This window comes from Abramis brama, assembly GCF_963993115.1.
Source record: "Abramis brama genome assembly, chromosome: 10".
In the NCBI taxonomy this organism is placed as follows: domain Eukaryota; kingdom Metazoa; phylum Chordata; class Actinopteri; order Cypriniformes; family Leuciscidae; genus Abramis; species Abramis brama.
The window spans coordinates 25,847,328-25,865,040 of record NC_139972.1 but is presented as its reverse complement, the minus strand read 5'-3'; the positions used below and the strand labels follow the sequence as shown (position 1 = coordinate 25,865,040).

The 17,713-nt window shown below is 36.0% G+C and overlaps 2 protein-coding genes across 3 annotated transcripts; both read right to left on the bottom strand.

The window, feature by feature from the left end:
- Nucleotides 1-12,073: 12,073 nt before the first annotated feature.
- arl4aa (ADP-ribosylation factor-like 4aa) lies at nucleotides 12,074-14,637 on the bottom strand. The gene is made up of 2 exons (XM_084126507.1): nucleotides 14,544-14,637; nucleotides 12,074-13,017 (listed from the first exon to the last, which is right to left on the bottom strand). Exon 2 carries the CDS (start codon nucleotides 12,933-12,935, stop codon nucleotides 12,327-12,329), a length of 609 nt encoding a protein of 202 aa, XP_083982633.1. The 5' UTR covers nucleotides 12,936-13,017; nucleotides 14,544-14,637; the 3' UTR covers nucleotides 12,074-12,326.
- A 311-nt stretch (nucleotides 14,638-14,948) lies between these two features.
- Nucleotides 14,949-16,803, bottom strand: cUnh7orf78 (chromosome Un C7orf78 homolog). 2 transcript variants are annotated; one of them, XM_084126505.1, is made up of 5 exons: nucleotides 16,697-16,803; nucleotides 15,791-16,247; nucleotides 15,591-15,675; nucleotides 15,221-15,354; nucleotides 14,949-15,134 (listed from the first exon to the last, which is right to left on the bottom strand). In XM_084126505.1, exons 2-5 carry the CDS (start codon nucleotides 16,214-16,216, stop codon nucleotides 15,054-15,056), a joined length of 726 nt encoding a protein of 241 aa, XP_083982631.1. In that variant the 5' UTR covers nucleotides 16,217-16,247; nucleotides 16,697-16,803; the 3' UTR covers nucleotides 14,949-15,053. The 2 variants fall into 2 exon arrangements, with proteins under 2 accessions (XP_083982631.1, XP_083982632.1); XM_084126506.1 differs by lacking the exon at nucleotides 16,697-16,803 and having other exon boundaries at nucleotides 15,791-16,305.
- Between the last annotated feature and the right edge of the window lie 910 nt (nucleotides 16,804-17,713).

Sequence of the window (17,713 nt, the reverse complement as noted above, 5' to 3'; positions counted from 1 at the left end):
ATGCAAGACCATGGCAGATAAAAAGTATCAATGGAGACAAGATGAACAGATTTATTTTAATAAAACAAAAAGTGTGGTTGGTATAAATAAAGGCATTCCTATTAAAACTCCAACTTAAAAAAGTACTCATTTGTGTATAGCTTTCACGTGAAACTTGCTATTACGCACTGCAAATACTGTAAAATATACTGATTTGTTATCACAATTTTTCTTTTGTCCAATCAACTTATATGATTTATTATGATCTAAGTTTCTGTTGATTAAACCAATCTCCATTGTATTAACTACATTTTTTACATTTTAATTAACTTAGAATTTCAAGGCATCCAGGTTACTTACTTTAAAGCTACAATATGTAAAACATTTTCGCCACTAGGGGTCGCTAACCTCTTACAACAACAAAGGCGTATGACAGTGATAAGTGGAATGATGGGACTTGCAGTCATGCTGATGGATCTAATAATGTTTATGGATGAGTGAAAACATTCATGTTTTTTAACATGACTGTGGTATGAAGCAGGTCGCGATTGCTAATTAGAGACAGATATCAGCGCCACACGCGAGTCCCGCGTATATAAAGGAATAAGGACATTTCATTCTACCGAACTAGCCGCAAGTGCTGAATTACTACTCACACAGGTCAGTTTATTTGACGAATTAAACTTGTGAGGTAACTCAGCGCTGTTTCACTTGGTCTAACAGCTACACTATCACACTAAACAGCATTTGAGTGTGTTAAAAGTTATAATGTTATTCTATTAGCAGTAAGCTAGATCAACATTAGAATAACATACTGATCATATTCTAACATTTCATCATGTTGAGCTATATAACACTGATTTGTTTTATGTAAATTAGCTCACCTGTCTAATAAAGTACATGCAAGAGCAGCGTCTCTGTCAAGTCCAAGTTAGTCGCGGACGTGGAGCTCTCGGCATCTCGAAAACGCCACGCTGATATTGATCCTCGTTTTAGTTCTCCTTTTGTCCCAAAGTCTGCTTGCCATGGTCCATTCATAATGTTTGAACGAAACAACAACAGCGTGCCGCTAGACGTTGCAGTTGTCCAGTCCACATATCGCCATGGTTACTATGGCAGTACAACCGGAAACCAGGGATAACGCGGATATTACGTCATTGACAGGCGACAAGTGAACAGGGACGGGCACTTTTTAAAATTGTGAATTTCTCTGAATTTACAAATTCTTGGAAACATTTAGGATAATGGAAGTACACAATTGAAAAAAATGTATAACACTGTGCAAGTGGTTTTTGGATATTTTGATACAAAATTCTTACATATTGTACCTTTAAGTCAAACCAACAATTAAAAGCTGCTTTGGATAAACGCATTGTGTAAATGTCAGGATTCTGAAATGTTGAAACATTATATAAGGTCTTACATAAAAAGCGAATTTTGTTAACACGTTTAAAACAAGGTTAAACTACATTCATATACATCGATATATATACACATCAATACATTGAATATTTTGAGATTACAACTTAATGTTAAACTGGAATGAACTGTGTCCGTTAAAAGAACTGTTATCTTTTATCACAACATGTGGATACCTATAGTCTTTGGTGTATATTAGATTCAATTAAAAAGTTATCTTAATCTTATTCACATGAGAATAACAATTAAATGTGTAATCTAAAATGGTCCTGAAAGCAAGACTAATGACAAAAACACTATCTCAAGAGTACAGTGTGTTTTATAGAAAAGAGTCTTTTGAAAAACAAAAGTTAAAAGACAAAATCCTCTTCTCTGTGAAGAGGCTGTGACTGTGGGTTTAGCTGTAATGCAGCAATGATGCTGACAGTCTAATCAGCCAAATTAAGAGGCAAAAGAAGCAGAGAGATGTAATTATTATTAGCATATAGCATAATTGCTGTGCTGTAGGGACTCTGCAGTAACTTTAATCCCTGGAGGACGTCACAGCGCACTGTTGAGACTGGTGAACATGTTTGCCCACGCTCATGGTTTCAAAGCGCACAGCACTAATTATGTCCTGAACAAAATCAACATTTATTACACCAAAACTGCTCACTGTAAACAGGAGACTCGGGTCTCCAGGGGGTCTTTATCAGAGCTGAGGAAATGTGGTTGCTTATGTCTGGCTCCTGGTAAGGTGCTCGACAATCAGGCTTTACACTGTCATTCTACAGGAAAAAGAACATATTTAATTGTACAGTAAATCTTTTGCATTGCTAGAGAACTTTTTAATGCCACGTCATCTATAAAATAAAGCTAGCTACATGTCAATATGCAGCTAATGACATGAATAACAAACACTCCATTGCATATTCTGTGGGAAAGTTTAAGCAGAAGAGATCCCACTTCAGAAAATATATGGAATTCTTAGTGTCACAAAGTTATGCCATATGATACATAAGCTGCTTAGGAGTTATGTGCTTACTGATATGAGAGAAACAGACCTAATCGTTGTCACATGAAAATATATTTTTCTGTACTTTTTATACATATATATATACAGTATATATACATATACATATGTTAACATTTGTTGATGCATTAAGCATTGTGAACTAATAATAAACAAATTTTATAGCATTGGTTAATGTTTATTTATAAATATACCATTGCTCAGTGTTAGGACATGTTTATAATGCAATTAATATTAATCTATACAACTTTAAATGTTAAAAATGCATTAGATTATGTAAATATATATATATATATATATATATATATATAGTACTTAAAGCACATATTAATGCCATTCTGCATATTCTACATCCCTTAATCCTACCCAATACCTAAACTTAAAGGAACACGCCGACTTTTTAGGACTTTAGCTTATTCACCGTATCCCCCAGAGTTAGATAAGTCCATACATACCCTTTTCATCTCCGTGCGTGCCGTAACTCTGTCTGACACACCAAGTAGCAGTACTTCGCCTTCTGAGAATAGTTCCCAGTATGTACACGGTTAGTAGATGGCTGTGTCTCATGTGACCTTGTTATTTGTACACGCTGTGACTATACAAATCACAACATGTAAATAGGAAAATGTTGTCGTTAATTTGTCACTTATTGGGAGCAGTATGCTAGCTGGAGCCATTTACCTCCAGTCTTTGTGCTAAGCTAGGCTAGCGGTGGGTGCGTCAGACAGAGTTACGGCACGCACAGAGATGAAAACGGAATGAATGGACTTATCTAACTCTGGGGTTCCTTTAACAACTACCTTACTAACTATTAATAAGCAGTAATTAGGAGTTTATTGAGGGAAAAGTCATAGTTAATAGTTAATAGTGAGAATTAAGCATGATCAAAAATAATTTTCTTCCTCAGTATTTTTGTCTTGTTTTCCAAAACAAATATCTAAACATTCATAAATCAAGATACATTTACTTGATAAGCTAAATTTATTAAGTTTTGTGTGTGCGTGTGTGACTATGCTTAAAAAGAAAAATCTGCCAATGAGTAAGAAAAATGAACTTAATTTAAAGGGAAAATGTATTTATTTTTCTTATCCCACTGGCAGACATTTTTATCAATTTTGATACATTTTTCAGAGAACAAGACCTGCAATGTCATTTGACTTTTTTTGACTTAGATTTTTTTTCTTCTTCTTTTAAGTGTTGATTAACAGCCTTATTGTAAAGGATTACTTAAATCTGCCAAAGTTATACTATATGTTTAACTTATGTAGATATGTGGACAGACATATACATTTATTTTGATAAAACAAGAAATATGGTAGGTATAAAGGCACTCTAGTGCATCTAGTTTGTGCACATGAAACTTGACATTGTGCAGCAGCGCAAATATCGTTGGCTGTAATGATAAATAGCTTACATAGTTTCTCATTTGTAACCTGCTTGGATAGAAGCATATAGTGTAAATTTCAGGATTCTTGGATCTGTTGAAACAATATGGCCTTACACGCATAAAAAGCTGAATTTGTTAACATTTTTAAAATAATCCTAAACTACATTCTTTTTGAATATTTTGAGTCGAGATTAACTTAATGTTAAACTGGAATGAACTGTTTCCCTTTTATTTTTTACATTTGCAGCTGCATCCTCTCCAGTAAGGGGAAAGTAAACTGCAGGCACTGTGGGGCATCTGACAGAACATCATGTCAGAAGTCTCTTTCCCTTAATTGTATCAGAGTGTGTGAGTGTGTGCATGTGTGCGGCGCTAATCAAGTCATGTTCACCACGTGTAACATCCTCAAAGGAAATGAGTCACTGGTAATGAAGACCTGTTAACATGGCAGGATGTTGCAGAAACGGAGGATCAGAGCCATTACGCAAAGCTTGACTGATAGGGATGTTTACCCCCTTTTTGTTCATGCTATTGTTTAATTTAGAAAATAGCTTTAAAAATTGTGTTATGACTAGATGTTTGTGGTCACTGTTATTTTGATGTTCATGTGTCTCACACTGCATACCGTGAGAGTGTTAGACTAGAAAATATGCATTTGTACCTACCAGGGGCGTAATTTGTGGGGGGGATGGGGGGGGAGATAACCCCCCCAATATTTAAATCTATGCATTACAACCCCCCCAATATTTATACCGATCACAATATCAGGAGGCATATTTATTTATTTATTTATTTTAGGGGTGTAACGTTACACTGAACTATATATGTTTGTGGGTATGGTATGTGTGTGTCAATTATTAAATTTAGGAGCTGCACAACAAATTTTGTTGTACATTAAATGTCCAGTGACAATAAATCACTATAGAATAGAAAAGCATTATATTCTATTATTAATAATACATTATAATCAAGATCATACAATCAATCTCTACCAAAGGACAATAAATTGATTTAGACGTGTTGTATCAAGTGAAATATTATTTTTTATTGAATATTAATTATTGATGAAAGAGATTTACTGCCTAACTAATCTAATATTCTTAGTCACATATATACAGTGAGGAAAATAAGTATTTGAACACCCTGCTATTTTGCAAGTTCTCCCACTTGGAAATCATGGAGGGGTCTGAAATTGTCATCGTAGGTGCATGTCCACTGTGAGAGACATAATCTAAAAAAAAAAATCCAGAAATCACAATATATTATTTTTTAACTATTTATTTGTATGATACAGCTGCAAATAAGTATTTGAACACCTGTCTATCAGCTAGAATTCTGACCCTCAAAGACCTGTTAGTCTGCCTTTAAAATGTCCACCTCCACTCCATTTATTATCCTAAATTAGATGCAACTGTTTGAGGTCGTTAGCTGCATAAAGACACCTGTCCACCCCATACAATCAGTAAGAATCCAACTACTAACATGGCCAAGACCAAAGAGCTGTCCAAAGACACTAGAGACAAAATTGTACACCTCCACAAGGCTGGAAAGGGCTATGGGGAAATTGCCAAGCAGCTTGGTGAAAAAAGGTCCACTGTTGGAGCAATCATTAGAAAATGGAAGAAGCTAAACATGACTGTCAATCTCCCTCGGACTGGGGCTCCATGCAAGATCTCACCTCGTGGGGTCTCAATGATCCTAAGAAAGGTGAGAAATCAGCCCAGAACTACACGGGAGGAGCTGGTCAATGACCTGAAAAGAGCTGGGACCACCGTTTCCAAGGTTACTGTTGGTAATACACTAAGACGTCATGGTTTGAAATCATGCATGGCACGGAAGGTTCCCCTGCTTAAACCAGCACATGTCAAGGCCCGTCTTAAGTTTGCCAATGAGCATTTGGATGATCCAGAGGAGTCATGGGAGAAAGTCATGTGGTCAGATGAGACCAAAATAGAACTTTTTGGTCATAATTCCACTAAACGTGTTTGGAGGAAGAAGAATGATGAGTACCATCCCAAGAACACCATCCCTACTGTGAAGCATGGGGGTGGTAGCATCATGCTTTGGGGGTGTTTTTCTGCACATGGGACAGGGCGACTGCACTGTATTAAGGAGAGGATGACCGGGGCCATGTATTGCGAGATTTTGGGGAACAACCTCCTTCCCTCAGTTAGAGCATTGAAGATGGGTCGAGGCTGGGTCTTCCAACATGACAATGACCCGAAGCACACAGCCAGGATAACCAAGGAGTGGCTCTGTAAGAAGCATATCAAGGTTCTGGCGTGGCCTAGCCAGTCTCCAGACCTAAACCCAATAGAGAATCTTTGGAGGGAGTTCAAACTCCGTGTTTCTCAGCGACAGCCCAGAAACCTGACTGATCTAGAGAAGATCTGTGTGGAGGAGTGGGCCAAAATCCCTCCTGCAGTGTGTGCAAACCTGGTGAAAAACTACAGGAAACGTTTGACCTCTGTAATTGCAAACAAAGGCTACTGTACCAAATATTAACATTGATTTTCTCAGGTGTTCAAATACTTATTTGCAGCTGTATCATACAAATAAATAGTTAAAAAATCATACATTGTGATTTCTGGATTTTTTTTTTTAGATTATGTCTCTCACAGTGGACATGCACCTACGATGACAATTTCAGACCCCTCCATGATTTCCAAGTGGGAGAACTTGCAAAATAGCAGGGTGTTCAAATACTTATTTTCCTCACTGTAGGCCCTTGATAAGCAAAATCGTTCTCATGAGACATATGAAGCCAAAAAATGTACTTCCTTTAGTGTTATCAAGAGATGAGAATGAGAACTGGAAGTCATGCAGTCAATGATTATTTACAAGATAGATCATTTGCAAGTGATATGCATGGAATCTTTATTTACACAGCCCATGTGACCAAATTGCAAAGAACAGGATTTCCTCCCTGTAACTAGGCAGTTTTAGATAACTTGCCCCAAAGTGCTGATGCAATTTAATATTCTGATGTGATATTGAAGCTTTGAATCCAGGTAAGGTGAACTGAGGAGGGGAACTGTGCACCCGACAGAGCAAGATTCCCGTTACCCATGTGATCACTGTTTATTCTTCACTGAGAGAGTTGCTGATAACAGTGTTGTTCGGGACACCTCTGATTTCCTCAGAAGGAAGCACCTGTACCCTGTGGAAAAAAAGTTTTGCCACAACACACAGAAAATCACAACAGTGCCCACGTCATGCATCCCCCCTAAGGACTCTTGGATTTTGCTTGCACAGGCGAACGAGCTCAAGTACCTCACAGCTCCAGAGGCGAGAACAGCAGTCTGGAAAAGACCTGCAAACAGCTGCGGTTTACAAAGTGACAGAGAAAACATTAGTGTTCTCCAACAGAGTGGTCTAGTTAGAAGGTAAACATGACACACTTTAACAATAGTATAACAAACAAAGATACATTAGCCTACACACTGACTATAGGAGTTCCTGTAGCTTATGAAGACATGTTAAGTAGTACTAAGCAGACAAGACCTGTGTTATGATTCAATACAGGTATTAGAATTGCATGATAAAGCTACATTATTTACTCAAAAAATATGATTCATTCATACTCAACCACATGTCATTCCAAACTGTTTCTCTTCTGTTAAACACAAAAGATGAATTTCTGAAGAAAATCTGCTCTTTTTCTATATTTCCATAAAATGAAAGTGAAAGGGGACTATGGCTGTGAAACTCCAAAACTGACAGAATTTTTTTTTTAGCGTGGTTTACACAACAATAAGCAGCAGGCTATTTTAAACATAGATAATAATAATGTTTCTTGAGCAGCAAAGCATCATATCAGAATGATTTCTGAAGGATCATGTGACACTGAAGACTGGAGTAATGATGCTGAAAATACAGCTTTGATCACAGGAATAAATTACATTTTAACATATATTAAAACTAAAAACAGTTATTTTACCTTATAATAATATTTCACAGTATTACTGGTTTTACTGTATTTTTAATTAAAAAGAAATGCAGCCTTTTGATGAACATGACACTTCTTTCAAAAACATAAAAATATTTTACTGATCACAAACTTTTCAATGTATATATATATATATATATATATATATATATATATATATATATATATATATATATATATACATATACATTTAAAAGTTTGTGATCAGTAAAATATTTTTGTTTTTGAAAGAAGTGTCTTGTGTTCATCAAAAGGCTGCATTTTTTTAAATAAAAAAAAATTATATATATATATATATATATATATATATATATATAAATATATATATATATATATTATTCTCATTTTGAATTCACCTGGTGTTCCACAAAGAAAATGAGTAAACATGGGATATAATCTCATTCATGACATTCCTTTGATTGTGATCATGGGTGAAAAAAATATACAGGCATCCAAAACCCTTTGATGCAATGCATACTGTACCTGTAGACCTTTTTTTAACACCACGTTGTGTGAAAAATTATTTTGTTGTCTGGAAAGCTGATTGTGTATGTTTCAGCATGTTTCTACATGCATGCTGACTCACTCTTAAAGTGAATTTCTTTTGCAATATTGTTAAATACTTGGTATTGCTGAGATCTGTAGAGACCTGTCTATTGAGTCGTTAAGTCAACAGAAAAAAATATCCACTTCTTAGTTCAACTGTACTTTTAAAATTGCCACATTTGTTGGGAAAAAAAGGCTATATGCACATCTGTTTTCCATGGCAAAAGTCCTGAAGTCATTTATCTGATAACTCGCTTTTTTTAAACTAAACTTCCTGACTTCCCCTGAACTAAAGGTTCAAAAATTGCATTTTAAGAGACTGACACTTATCAGCTAAACTAACTTTAGCAAAGCATTCTATATAAACAGCAAGGAGGAATAGGGTGGGGAACACCACTACAAAAAAAAAAAAAAAGCACATTCCTCTGAAGAACAAAACTAGTCTGACTTGCCCGAGTTGTTCTTTTAGTCACATGAGGTTCTTTTTGCTTGGCTCTTTCCCTGACATGCACTATAGTGTAACACTTTCCTCATATTACAGCTTTAATTACTCAGGTAAATTCTTTTCAGCAATTACCTGGCAGAACAGATTAAATAACTCACAATAATCATCTATTATAATTATTTAGAAACACTTTCTGCACAAAGACATGCATCACTATGTAAACTAGTATTGTACAGAAAAAGCTTCCATTGTGACAATGGAAATACTGTAAATCACAGGAAATACTATCAATACACTTACTAAGCGAGATGGACATGAAGAGATTGGACTTGAAATGTTTGTGCCATATCTTTTTCATAAGTTGTTATAAGTTCTCTTCTGAAGCCATATGATAGATAAAGGTATTATTTACTGAAGAACACTGAATTCATTTATTAGCAATAATATGTGACCCTGGATCACAAAACCAGTCATAAGTTGCACAGGTATATTTGTGGCAATAGCCAACAATACATTGTATGGGTCAAAAATTATCGATTTTTCTTTTATGCCAAAAATCATTAGGATATTAAGTAAAGATCATGTTCCATCAAGATATTTTGTAAATTTCCTACCGTACATATATAAAACATTTCTTTTTGTGAGTGAATGCAGCACAATCGTGAACATAAATGGACAAATTTAAAAGCGATTGTCTCAATGTTTAAATTTTTTTGCACCCTCAGATTTCAAATATTCAAATAGTTGTATCTCGACCAAATATTGACCTATCCTAACAAACCATAGATCAATGACAAGCTTATTTATTCAGCTTTCAGATTATGTATGAATCTCAATTTCAAAAAATTGACCCATGTGACTGGTTTTGTGGTCCAGGGTCACATAAACAGTAGCTTGAAAACCCTATTACAGGTGAAATTAACAAGTTTATTCTGATTTTACCAATTTTCATAGGTCTGAAAATCGCTATTTAAAAAAAAAAAATCCAGGTTTCCATGACCGTGGGAACGCAGATACTAATGTTTCTTCAAGACAAGCACCAGCTAGTTCTCAATTCAGTAATTTATTGCTGAGACTGGATCAAACATGGCTAGACTAACAAGCATCAGAATGAATACAGACCTTGTGACAACTAAAGCCATAAGGATTAAATGCAATCAGTATTTACCACGCTAAACAAGATTAAGATCTTTGTGGTGATCACATTATCTGTGGCAGCACACTGATATAAACCAGACACTACCGATTACAGAACATGATGTTTACTTAGCTCTAAAAGACCAAAACATTACTTATTTAGCCCATAAAGTCTTTTAATCTCATGATGTTTGTCAGAACGAACACTTGTTCTAATAAGAGCGCAGCACCCTTTTGAACCCACTGAGAATTATTTTTCAGACAAAAGGATGGGGAAAACAGCTACTAGACCCCCCATCTACCCCGAGCTCATCCTTCAAGCTGGAATGAGATGAGAGCAGAGCTGAACAAAAGCAGCCTGCCAACACACTGTCATCAGATACAGACGGGGGAGTGAAGGGGGGCCTGCGTGGAGAGCCAGGTCGCTACACCTCTCGCTTTCCCACAAAATCTCATAGACTGCACTGCAGGGTTTCTGAGATAACTGAACACAAGCGCACAGTTTTCCTTGAAACAATGTCTAAAACTGCTTTGACAAGTGAAAGTCCCCTACAATTGTTTAAAAGCAACAACAAGCATTTTGTATTTCTAGAAAAGCACCATTATAACAAAAAAGACTCCCTCTTTCTCTGTTACACTCTATTCTTTTACAAGCAGTCACATGGTAATCTACTCTTCTTTTACCCCCTCTACAGAAAGGTTTGCAGGAAAAATAGGTCTGCACAATGTACTAAGGGCTAGATAACCAAGTATAAAAATGTATCAATGTCATTGCATTAGATACAAAATAAATCCACTGGCATTTATGAGCGAACAAACACAAATTAATTTTTTTTTAAATTTTAAATTATACTGTTCAAAATGTGTTTAAGTATTTGGACACTTTGTGCTTGTCAAACGTTAGTACAACTACCCCTGTGTAAAAATTACCTTACCTATATATATATAAAGTTGGTTCCGAGAGCCTGTAAACATCTATCTGCAGATGTCATTTGTTTTGATATTTTATCTGATGCAATGAAATTCATAAGTTTGGTTGAAGTGTTCAAAAGTGTTTTGGGGCCACTAACAGTGTGATACTGACCTGCAGTTCAGTATCAGTCTAGCAAAAGTATGGGAAAGAAAACTGCACTGCAGATTTTTTTCCAGTCTGTCACCATCCCAGCATTACTGATATCAATGGAATTGGGGGAAGAGTCCCAGTCGCTCTGGATTTATGAGGCAGGACTGGAATTTAGGGACGCATGTGACACAGCAGGCAAATCCTATAAATCCCCATCCAGTTGGGCTATTTCTGATGCCTGCAAAGGGGGATGCATCACAGATAAAGGGTCATTTCTAATCTGATAACAACAGACAGAGCGGCCCAAGGTCTTGTAATGTACAATGCATTCCACTCTCACCTTAGTGTTACTGAACCAAAGAAGAATGTGGTGGTGCAAGGCTCCAAGTACTCATGCTTTTTAAAGGGATGAGTTAAAGGGATAGTTCACTTAAAAATACCAATTCTGTCATTTACTCACCATCATGTCGTTCCAAACCTGTATGACTTTCTTTCTGCCATGAAACACAAAAGGAGATATTATGAAAGACCATGCAATTATAAAAGCTGTCCATATAACTGCTGTTCATTATAAGTTTTCTAAAGCCATAAAATAAGTAATGCACCAATATTAAAATTCTGGCCCATACTTAGGAGCCAAAACCAATAAATGGTCGATATTGAAATTCTTTACCATTGTATAAATAATAAATAAAATAAAATCAATTTAGACATCACATTATAATGAAGCCGTATCAAAAGTGGATATTAATTTTGAGATTTGTTGAAGATTATATTTAACGGTGTTATTAAATTATTAGTGTTTTTAAAGATTAACTTTAAGTGAGCATAATATAATGTAAAAGAATAAAGGAAAAGAGCATGCACAAATAACTATCTCGGCGGTTAATTTATATGGTACAGATATATTGTGCATCCCTACATGCAATAGCTTTGTGTGAGGAACAGACCGAAATTTAAGTCATTATTCAGTAAAAAACAACAACATGAACATGAGTAAATGACAGATTTTTCATTGTTAGGCAAGCTATTCCTCTACCATGATAGTACAAGGAAAAATTACCTGAACCTAAAATAACTTGGCAGACATTAAAGTCTCAGTGTGTGCAAGTATTACAACACGTGACAAATTAGAATAAACATAGAAAGCCCTTTTATTGCAAATACACATTCTAAATAAAACCAACAACTTGAATCATCCTTCAGTGTGATAATAAAAAAAAAAAACTTTATATTAAGTTTATGTTTCTAAGTGATAGTAAACAACCAGAAGTAAACAACAAGAAAGTAAACAACTAAAGTGCATGTTGGTTTTGACCAACTCTGGGCACATAAAAATGACAGTTCACAATATTGTTCTTTTCCCACCCATTGATTTATATAATACATTTATGGTCTATTTTTCTGTTTTTGCTGTTTGAGCATCTTTCTTCGTTTTAGGATCATGTCATGAAGTTTTTCGAGTCCTTCTTTGAGACCATCACCAATGATGGCGCAGGTGGGCTGCAGGTGCCATGGCGTAGAGGGTCCCAGTTCTTTGAGCGTCAGCATGGTCTCTATCTGGGACGGTGACAGAGCCTGTCTCAAGTCCTGCTTGTTTGCAATAATCAGCACAGGCACTCCTTGATTTTCAGAGGAGCGGGCGATTTTGTAAAGCTCCGTCTTAGCCTCTTCCATCCTCTCCGAGTCCAGAGAGTCCACAACAAACATGATGCCATCCGCGCATCGTGTATAGGACTTCCAGAGAGGGCGCAGTTTCTCATGGCCGCCGACGTCCCAAAAGTGAAACGTCACTGTCCGCGAGTCCCCGACAGCTAATCGGACTTTCTCGGCATTGAAACCTTTGGTTGGGACGGTGTTGACAAACTCATTGAACTGCAGACGGTACAGCACTGTTGTTTTGCCAGCTGAGTCCAGACCCAGAATAGAGATGTGAAGAGAATTACAGAACGGAAGACTGGAAAGAAAGTTGGGTTGCTCTGATATTCCGTTCCCCATTTCCCTCAGGAGTGTGAGAACAACAGGAGTTTAGGATGATGTTCCATAGGTCCAAAATCCCAGTTGCACATCCAATGCGTGCCTAAAAGGTCATACATAGGCACATGGTGGTTTTTAAATGGTGATTGAATGATCGAATACAATTTGGATAATGACAATTATTTGTGTGGATCTGTTTGAAATACTGTCCCACTTTATCTTTACATGTCAAACAAAGTGAGACTTTCAGGTAAACTTAAAAAAAAAGGGTTACTTAAAAAAAATAAAAAATCTGATGCATGATCCTAAATCATTATACTGTTATGAGCCTTCATAGACCATATCAAACAATGGTTGCAACGTAGTTGGTCCAAACAGATCTAAATTAAGACTGGACTACCAGCTGGTAAGGGTTAAACTAACATGGTAGACCTTGCTCAAGCTGGTTAGTGCTGGTAAACCGCTTTACACAACTAAATAACCAGTATTAATGTTCCAAACACCACGGTGACCACCTTAAAGAGATAGTTATTACTTACTCACCCTCAAATAGTTCCAAACCTGTATGAGTTTCTTCTATTGAACAAAAAAGAAGATATTTTGAAGAATGTTGGTAACCAGACAGTTGACGGTAGCCATTGACTTCCATAGTAGGAAAAAAAATCCTATGAAGTCAATGGATGCCGTCAACTGACTGGTTACCAACATTCTTCAAAATATCTTCTTTTTGTTCAACAGAACAGAAGAAAGAAACTCATACAGGGTTGGAACTATTTGAGGGTGAGTAAGTGATGACAATTTTTTTATTTTTGGGTGAACTACTCCTTTAGGCTAATATGACATGGCTTTTCGTAGAAATGCAATTCACTTTTCATTGACTTCTGTCCCACATTATCTGACAGAAAAGGTTAAAAGCAGTGCCTAAATATGTACATTAAAATTACATTAAATGTTATATTTATATATTTACAGTACATTTAGGGTAGAACAGTATCATAAACTCAAATTCTATATAAAAATACATATCAATACTGCATTACGACAAAAATCTCTTACATTTCATAGTACTTCGTCATACAGTAGTTTAACGTTAACGTTACCTAACTAACGTTAGTACAAATTTCGAGAAGGAGCATTTCATTAATGTAAAAATTATATTAATATGAACATGGGTGTGTTGTAAACCCACAAGATCTCAGTACGCAATGTAACTTAATTAACTCATGACGCAATATTGTTTCCTAGAAACTGATAAATAGGGTGGTCCAACAATGAAGGCGAGCGCGATAAGAGAGTTCTGCTGAGCACGTCGTTTCTCTGGAAGTCGCTCCACCTGTCGAGTCGAAACTTTTCTCAATGCAACTAAAGCCCACGCAGACGTCGTATTTATCCATCCTAAACAGTGACTACATCCGTATATTCTGCAAATATTACCTTAATCGAAGTGACAGCAGCTTTGGAGAAAATGTGTGGATGTTTAAAGCGCATGAACCGCAGCTCGCGCCTGGGGCCAGTATAATGAATTAATCATGACAAAATGAGCTTTTATAGAAAATAAAGATGAGTCTGTATCCATCGTCTTTAGTTAAAAGTTTTAAAACTAAACTCACAGTCGCCCATTCAACTTACCGTTCAGACTTCATACTTCATTGATTAACGCCCTAGTAGTAGCTCTGCTCTGCGTGCTGCTGACTGACTGACACAGCGCGCGCTTGCACTCACGCTCACACGCAGCAGCTCATTTGTTTACCTTTAAAATGATTGGTCAACGCAAACGGAGGTCGTGCGTCCATAATGAATACAAAGAGAAAAATGAGAAAGCTGCAGCTATTAAGTGTTTATACTATAGTTTAAATTTCTAATACTATAAAAACTTATATTAAGACATTTAATAATATTAAAACAAAATTTAATTAACATCTCGTTTGTAACATTTTATCTTTATTTATATTAATGATATATTATTTACATTTATTTTGTTATAATAAATGTACATTTGCAATATAAAATTTTTTACAGTTTATCCCCAAAAAAAAAAGGGGGGAAAAAGAAACAGAAAGTGTGTAATAAACATCATTAACGTGAGTGAATAAACAGTAGACAAAACAGCAACCTTCTTTCTTTTCTCTTGAAACAGATTCATTTCCTCCAGGAATTGGTCAACTTTTCTTCAATTCGGTCCATTAAGGCACTATATACACCTCTTCTGCGTCGATATCTCTGTAACACAGAGAGTAAAATGTTTCCAAAAAAAGTTAATAAATCTGCTAATTGATAGAATATATGGGTGTTTTCTACATGCTCACTGTATAAGATGCAGATTTTGGAGGCCATGGCATCTTTGGTAGTATGAGCCTTGGGTCCCATTTAAGCTCTGCCGGTTTGAAAGTGTCCATTTTGTCTCTGTGAGAAGGGTTCAGGTCAGGATGGCTGCCAGTGACTGTTGAGACATTGAAATAAAATGCAGTTCTTATCAGTAATACATGTTGGGTTACTGGGTGGTTTAAAAGACCTTTGTTCTATACAGTGGTTTTTATTAAGTACAAGATTGATTGTTCAAACACAAGGGCAATAATATGCAACACAATTTATACCAACCCAGTGTTCAGTGTTGGAAAAAAAACACTCATATTTCTCTCTGTTTTCAGTCATGATGTCTTAATGAAAATAATACACCTGCTTTTAGGCATTGAGACTTTAAGAACAAGCAGTCTGGATCCTTTTCTATAGAAGTCACCATGTCTGGCATTCCCTCAGCACACTGCAATCGGATAAGGAGTGTTTAAATGTATTATAAAGACTGTCATCTAGTGTTGATACAGTGCAGTGCAGATAATGGTGGCAATCATCTTTTTACTGTAAAAAAAAAAACTTACAGGTCTGAAGTTGTGAGGTTTTGGATCTTTGTAAGGCCCGACAGGATTCGTCCCTCCTCTCACAAACAGGAGTTTTGTCTCTAGTGAGTCTGGTGGTTTGTAGAATGTGATAAATGATTGTTCTTTGTGTCGAGATAATATTGAAGTACCATCCTTAATCTTTTCCAAAACGAAAGATTTTTGTTCCACACTATCATTGGATTTAACCAGGTGAATGTTTTTGCTCTTGATCCGTGGCAAACCCACAGATCTGTAGAGTTTTGGGGTGAAGTCAGGAGCTTTCATGTTCCATGGATCACGGGGAACTGGGTGTGGCGGGACGAGTCCACAACTCCGGCTTGAGATCAAGTTTTGACTCACAGAAAAGAGCAGCTTTCTTCTGAGGTCAACAGACGTGGTAGTATCCAAAGGCTCAGGAAGATTCATTGTGAATCAGCCACATGTTCAGAGCAATGATCTGAGACCAAACATGTACTTTATAATGAATAAAACGGTTACTCTTTTCAGTGCACCAACAATTTCATGAATTTCATTGAATCTTATCAGATAAATGCCAGTATATATGCACAACAAGGAGCAAGATGATGACTTGGGTGATAGAAATGTAATTATATACGGTGTAAAAAAAAAGCTAAAATCTTTGTTACTGTAATAATAATAATGTTAATAATAAGACATTAAATGATGTAAAAACAAAACTAAGTTTAACTAAATAAATGCAAAAGTAAATAAATGAATGCGTGGATGGATGGACGGACGAACAGATAGATAGATAGATAGATGGACAGACAGACAGACAGACAGACAGACAGACAGATAAATACATATTCATACATAGGAGCAAGAACTATTTCTATCAACCTGACATTTTAAAGGAAATAATTCTTAAAATCAAGGTCAACTTACAGCAGAATGGCTGTCATTCAGCCATGACTAAGTAGACAGTGAAGAGTTCGAATTGCTGTGCTTGATCAAAAAATGAAGCCAGCTCAGCATGGAGCATTGGATACAACAAAAAGAGGTTGCCGAGCAGCAAGAGTTTCAAGTTCTCATTCAGAGACTGCATGTGGACAGAGCACAGAGGGGACATTGTTGAGGAAACAAAGAAACGCCTTAGCAACCATCAAACTATTAATTAAAGCCACTGATAGACTTTGTGAAACATATTATTGCTCTGAGGTATATCTTCAGTTATGAATTAATTCATAAATAATAATTCATTCAATAATAATGTGTATGTGGTGGAACTTATTTTTTTTTAGGTTTATATTTATTCTTTTAAAATATTTTAGCAATTGCAATAAATAGCAAATTCTCATATCTGATCTCTTTCATGTTCATTTTGGCTTTTTGACCTAAATTACTCCAATTTCATTAGTGTTAAATGTTTTGGACGTTGCTTTTGTGTTTTGAAGTAAGTTGAATCAAAAGTTCAAATTGTACTTTCAAACCAAAACCAGCAGAGGGTAGCAGTCAACTCATTTAAAGATAGAGGAGAGGTTGATGGGTAATAGATGAAGAAAACAGAGGACGAAGATATTGTAAATACATAAGAGCATATCAAATTTTATTAACAGACCAACCATAAGAAAAAGGATTCTAAAAGATTAAGTGCTTAAAAGTCTTCAGTAAACCGTGCCATTAGAGTGGAAGGGTATTGACTTGACCTTGACTAATTTCTACTCCATATGAACTTTACATGAACGTTTCAGGCCAGAAGAAAAAAGGTATACAGAGCTTGAATCAGTGGGTCAAAGGGCACAGCTGGGTTTTACAAGGGTTATGTTTTTTAAGAGCAGAAGCTCCTAACACAAACTGTCTATTGCACATAGAACAAGTCGTATGTCCAGCTGGTAGGACAGCTATAGGTTGGTCAACCCTTTATAAACAGCTGCTTCTCTTGAGATGCAGCAAGAACCTGTT

What these genes read in the sequence shown, in the direction of transcription:
- arl4aa (XM_084126507.1), bottom strand. Translation starts at nt 12,935, where the DNA reads ATGGGGAACGGAATATCAGAGCAACCCAACTTTCTTTCCAGTCTTCCG.
- cUnh7orf78 (XM_084126505.1), bottom strand. Translation starts at nt 16,216, where the DNA reads ATGAATCTTCCTGAGCCTTTGGATACTACCACGTCTGTTGACCTCAGA. An exon ending in GTCTCAATGCCTAAAAGCAG is followed by an intron (nt 15,355 to 15,590) that starts GTGTATTATTTT and finishes ATGTCTCAACAG; the next exon opens with TCACTGGCAGCCATCCTGAC. An exon ending in CAAAATCTGCATCTTATACA is followed by an intron (nt 15,135 to 15,220) that starts GTGAGCATGTAG and finishes TCTGTGTTACAG; the next exon opens with AGATATCGACGCAGAAGAGG.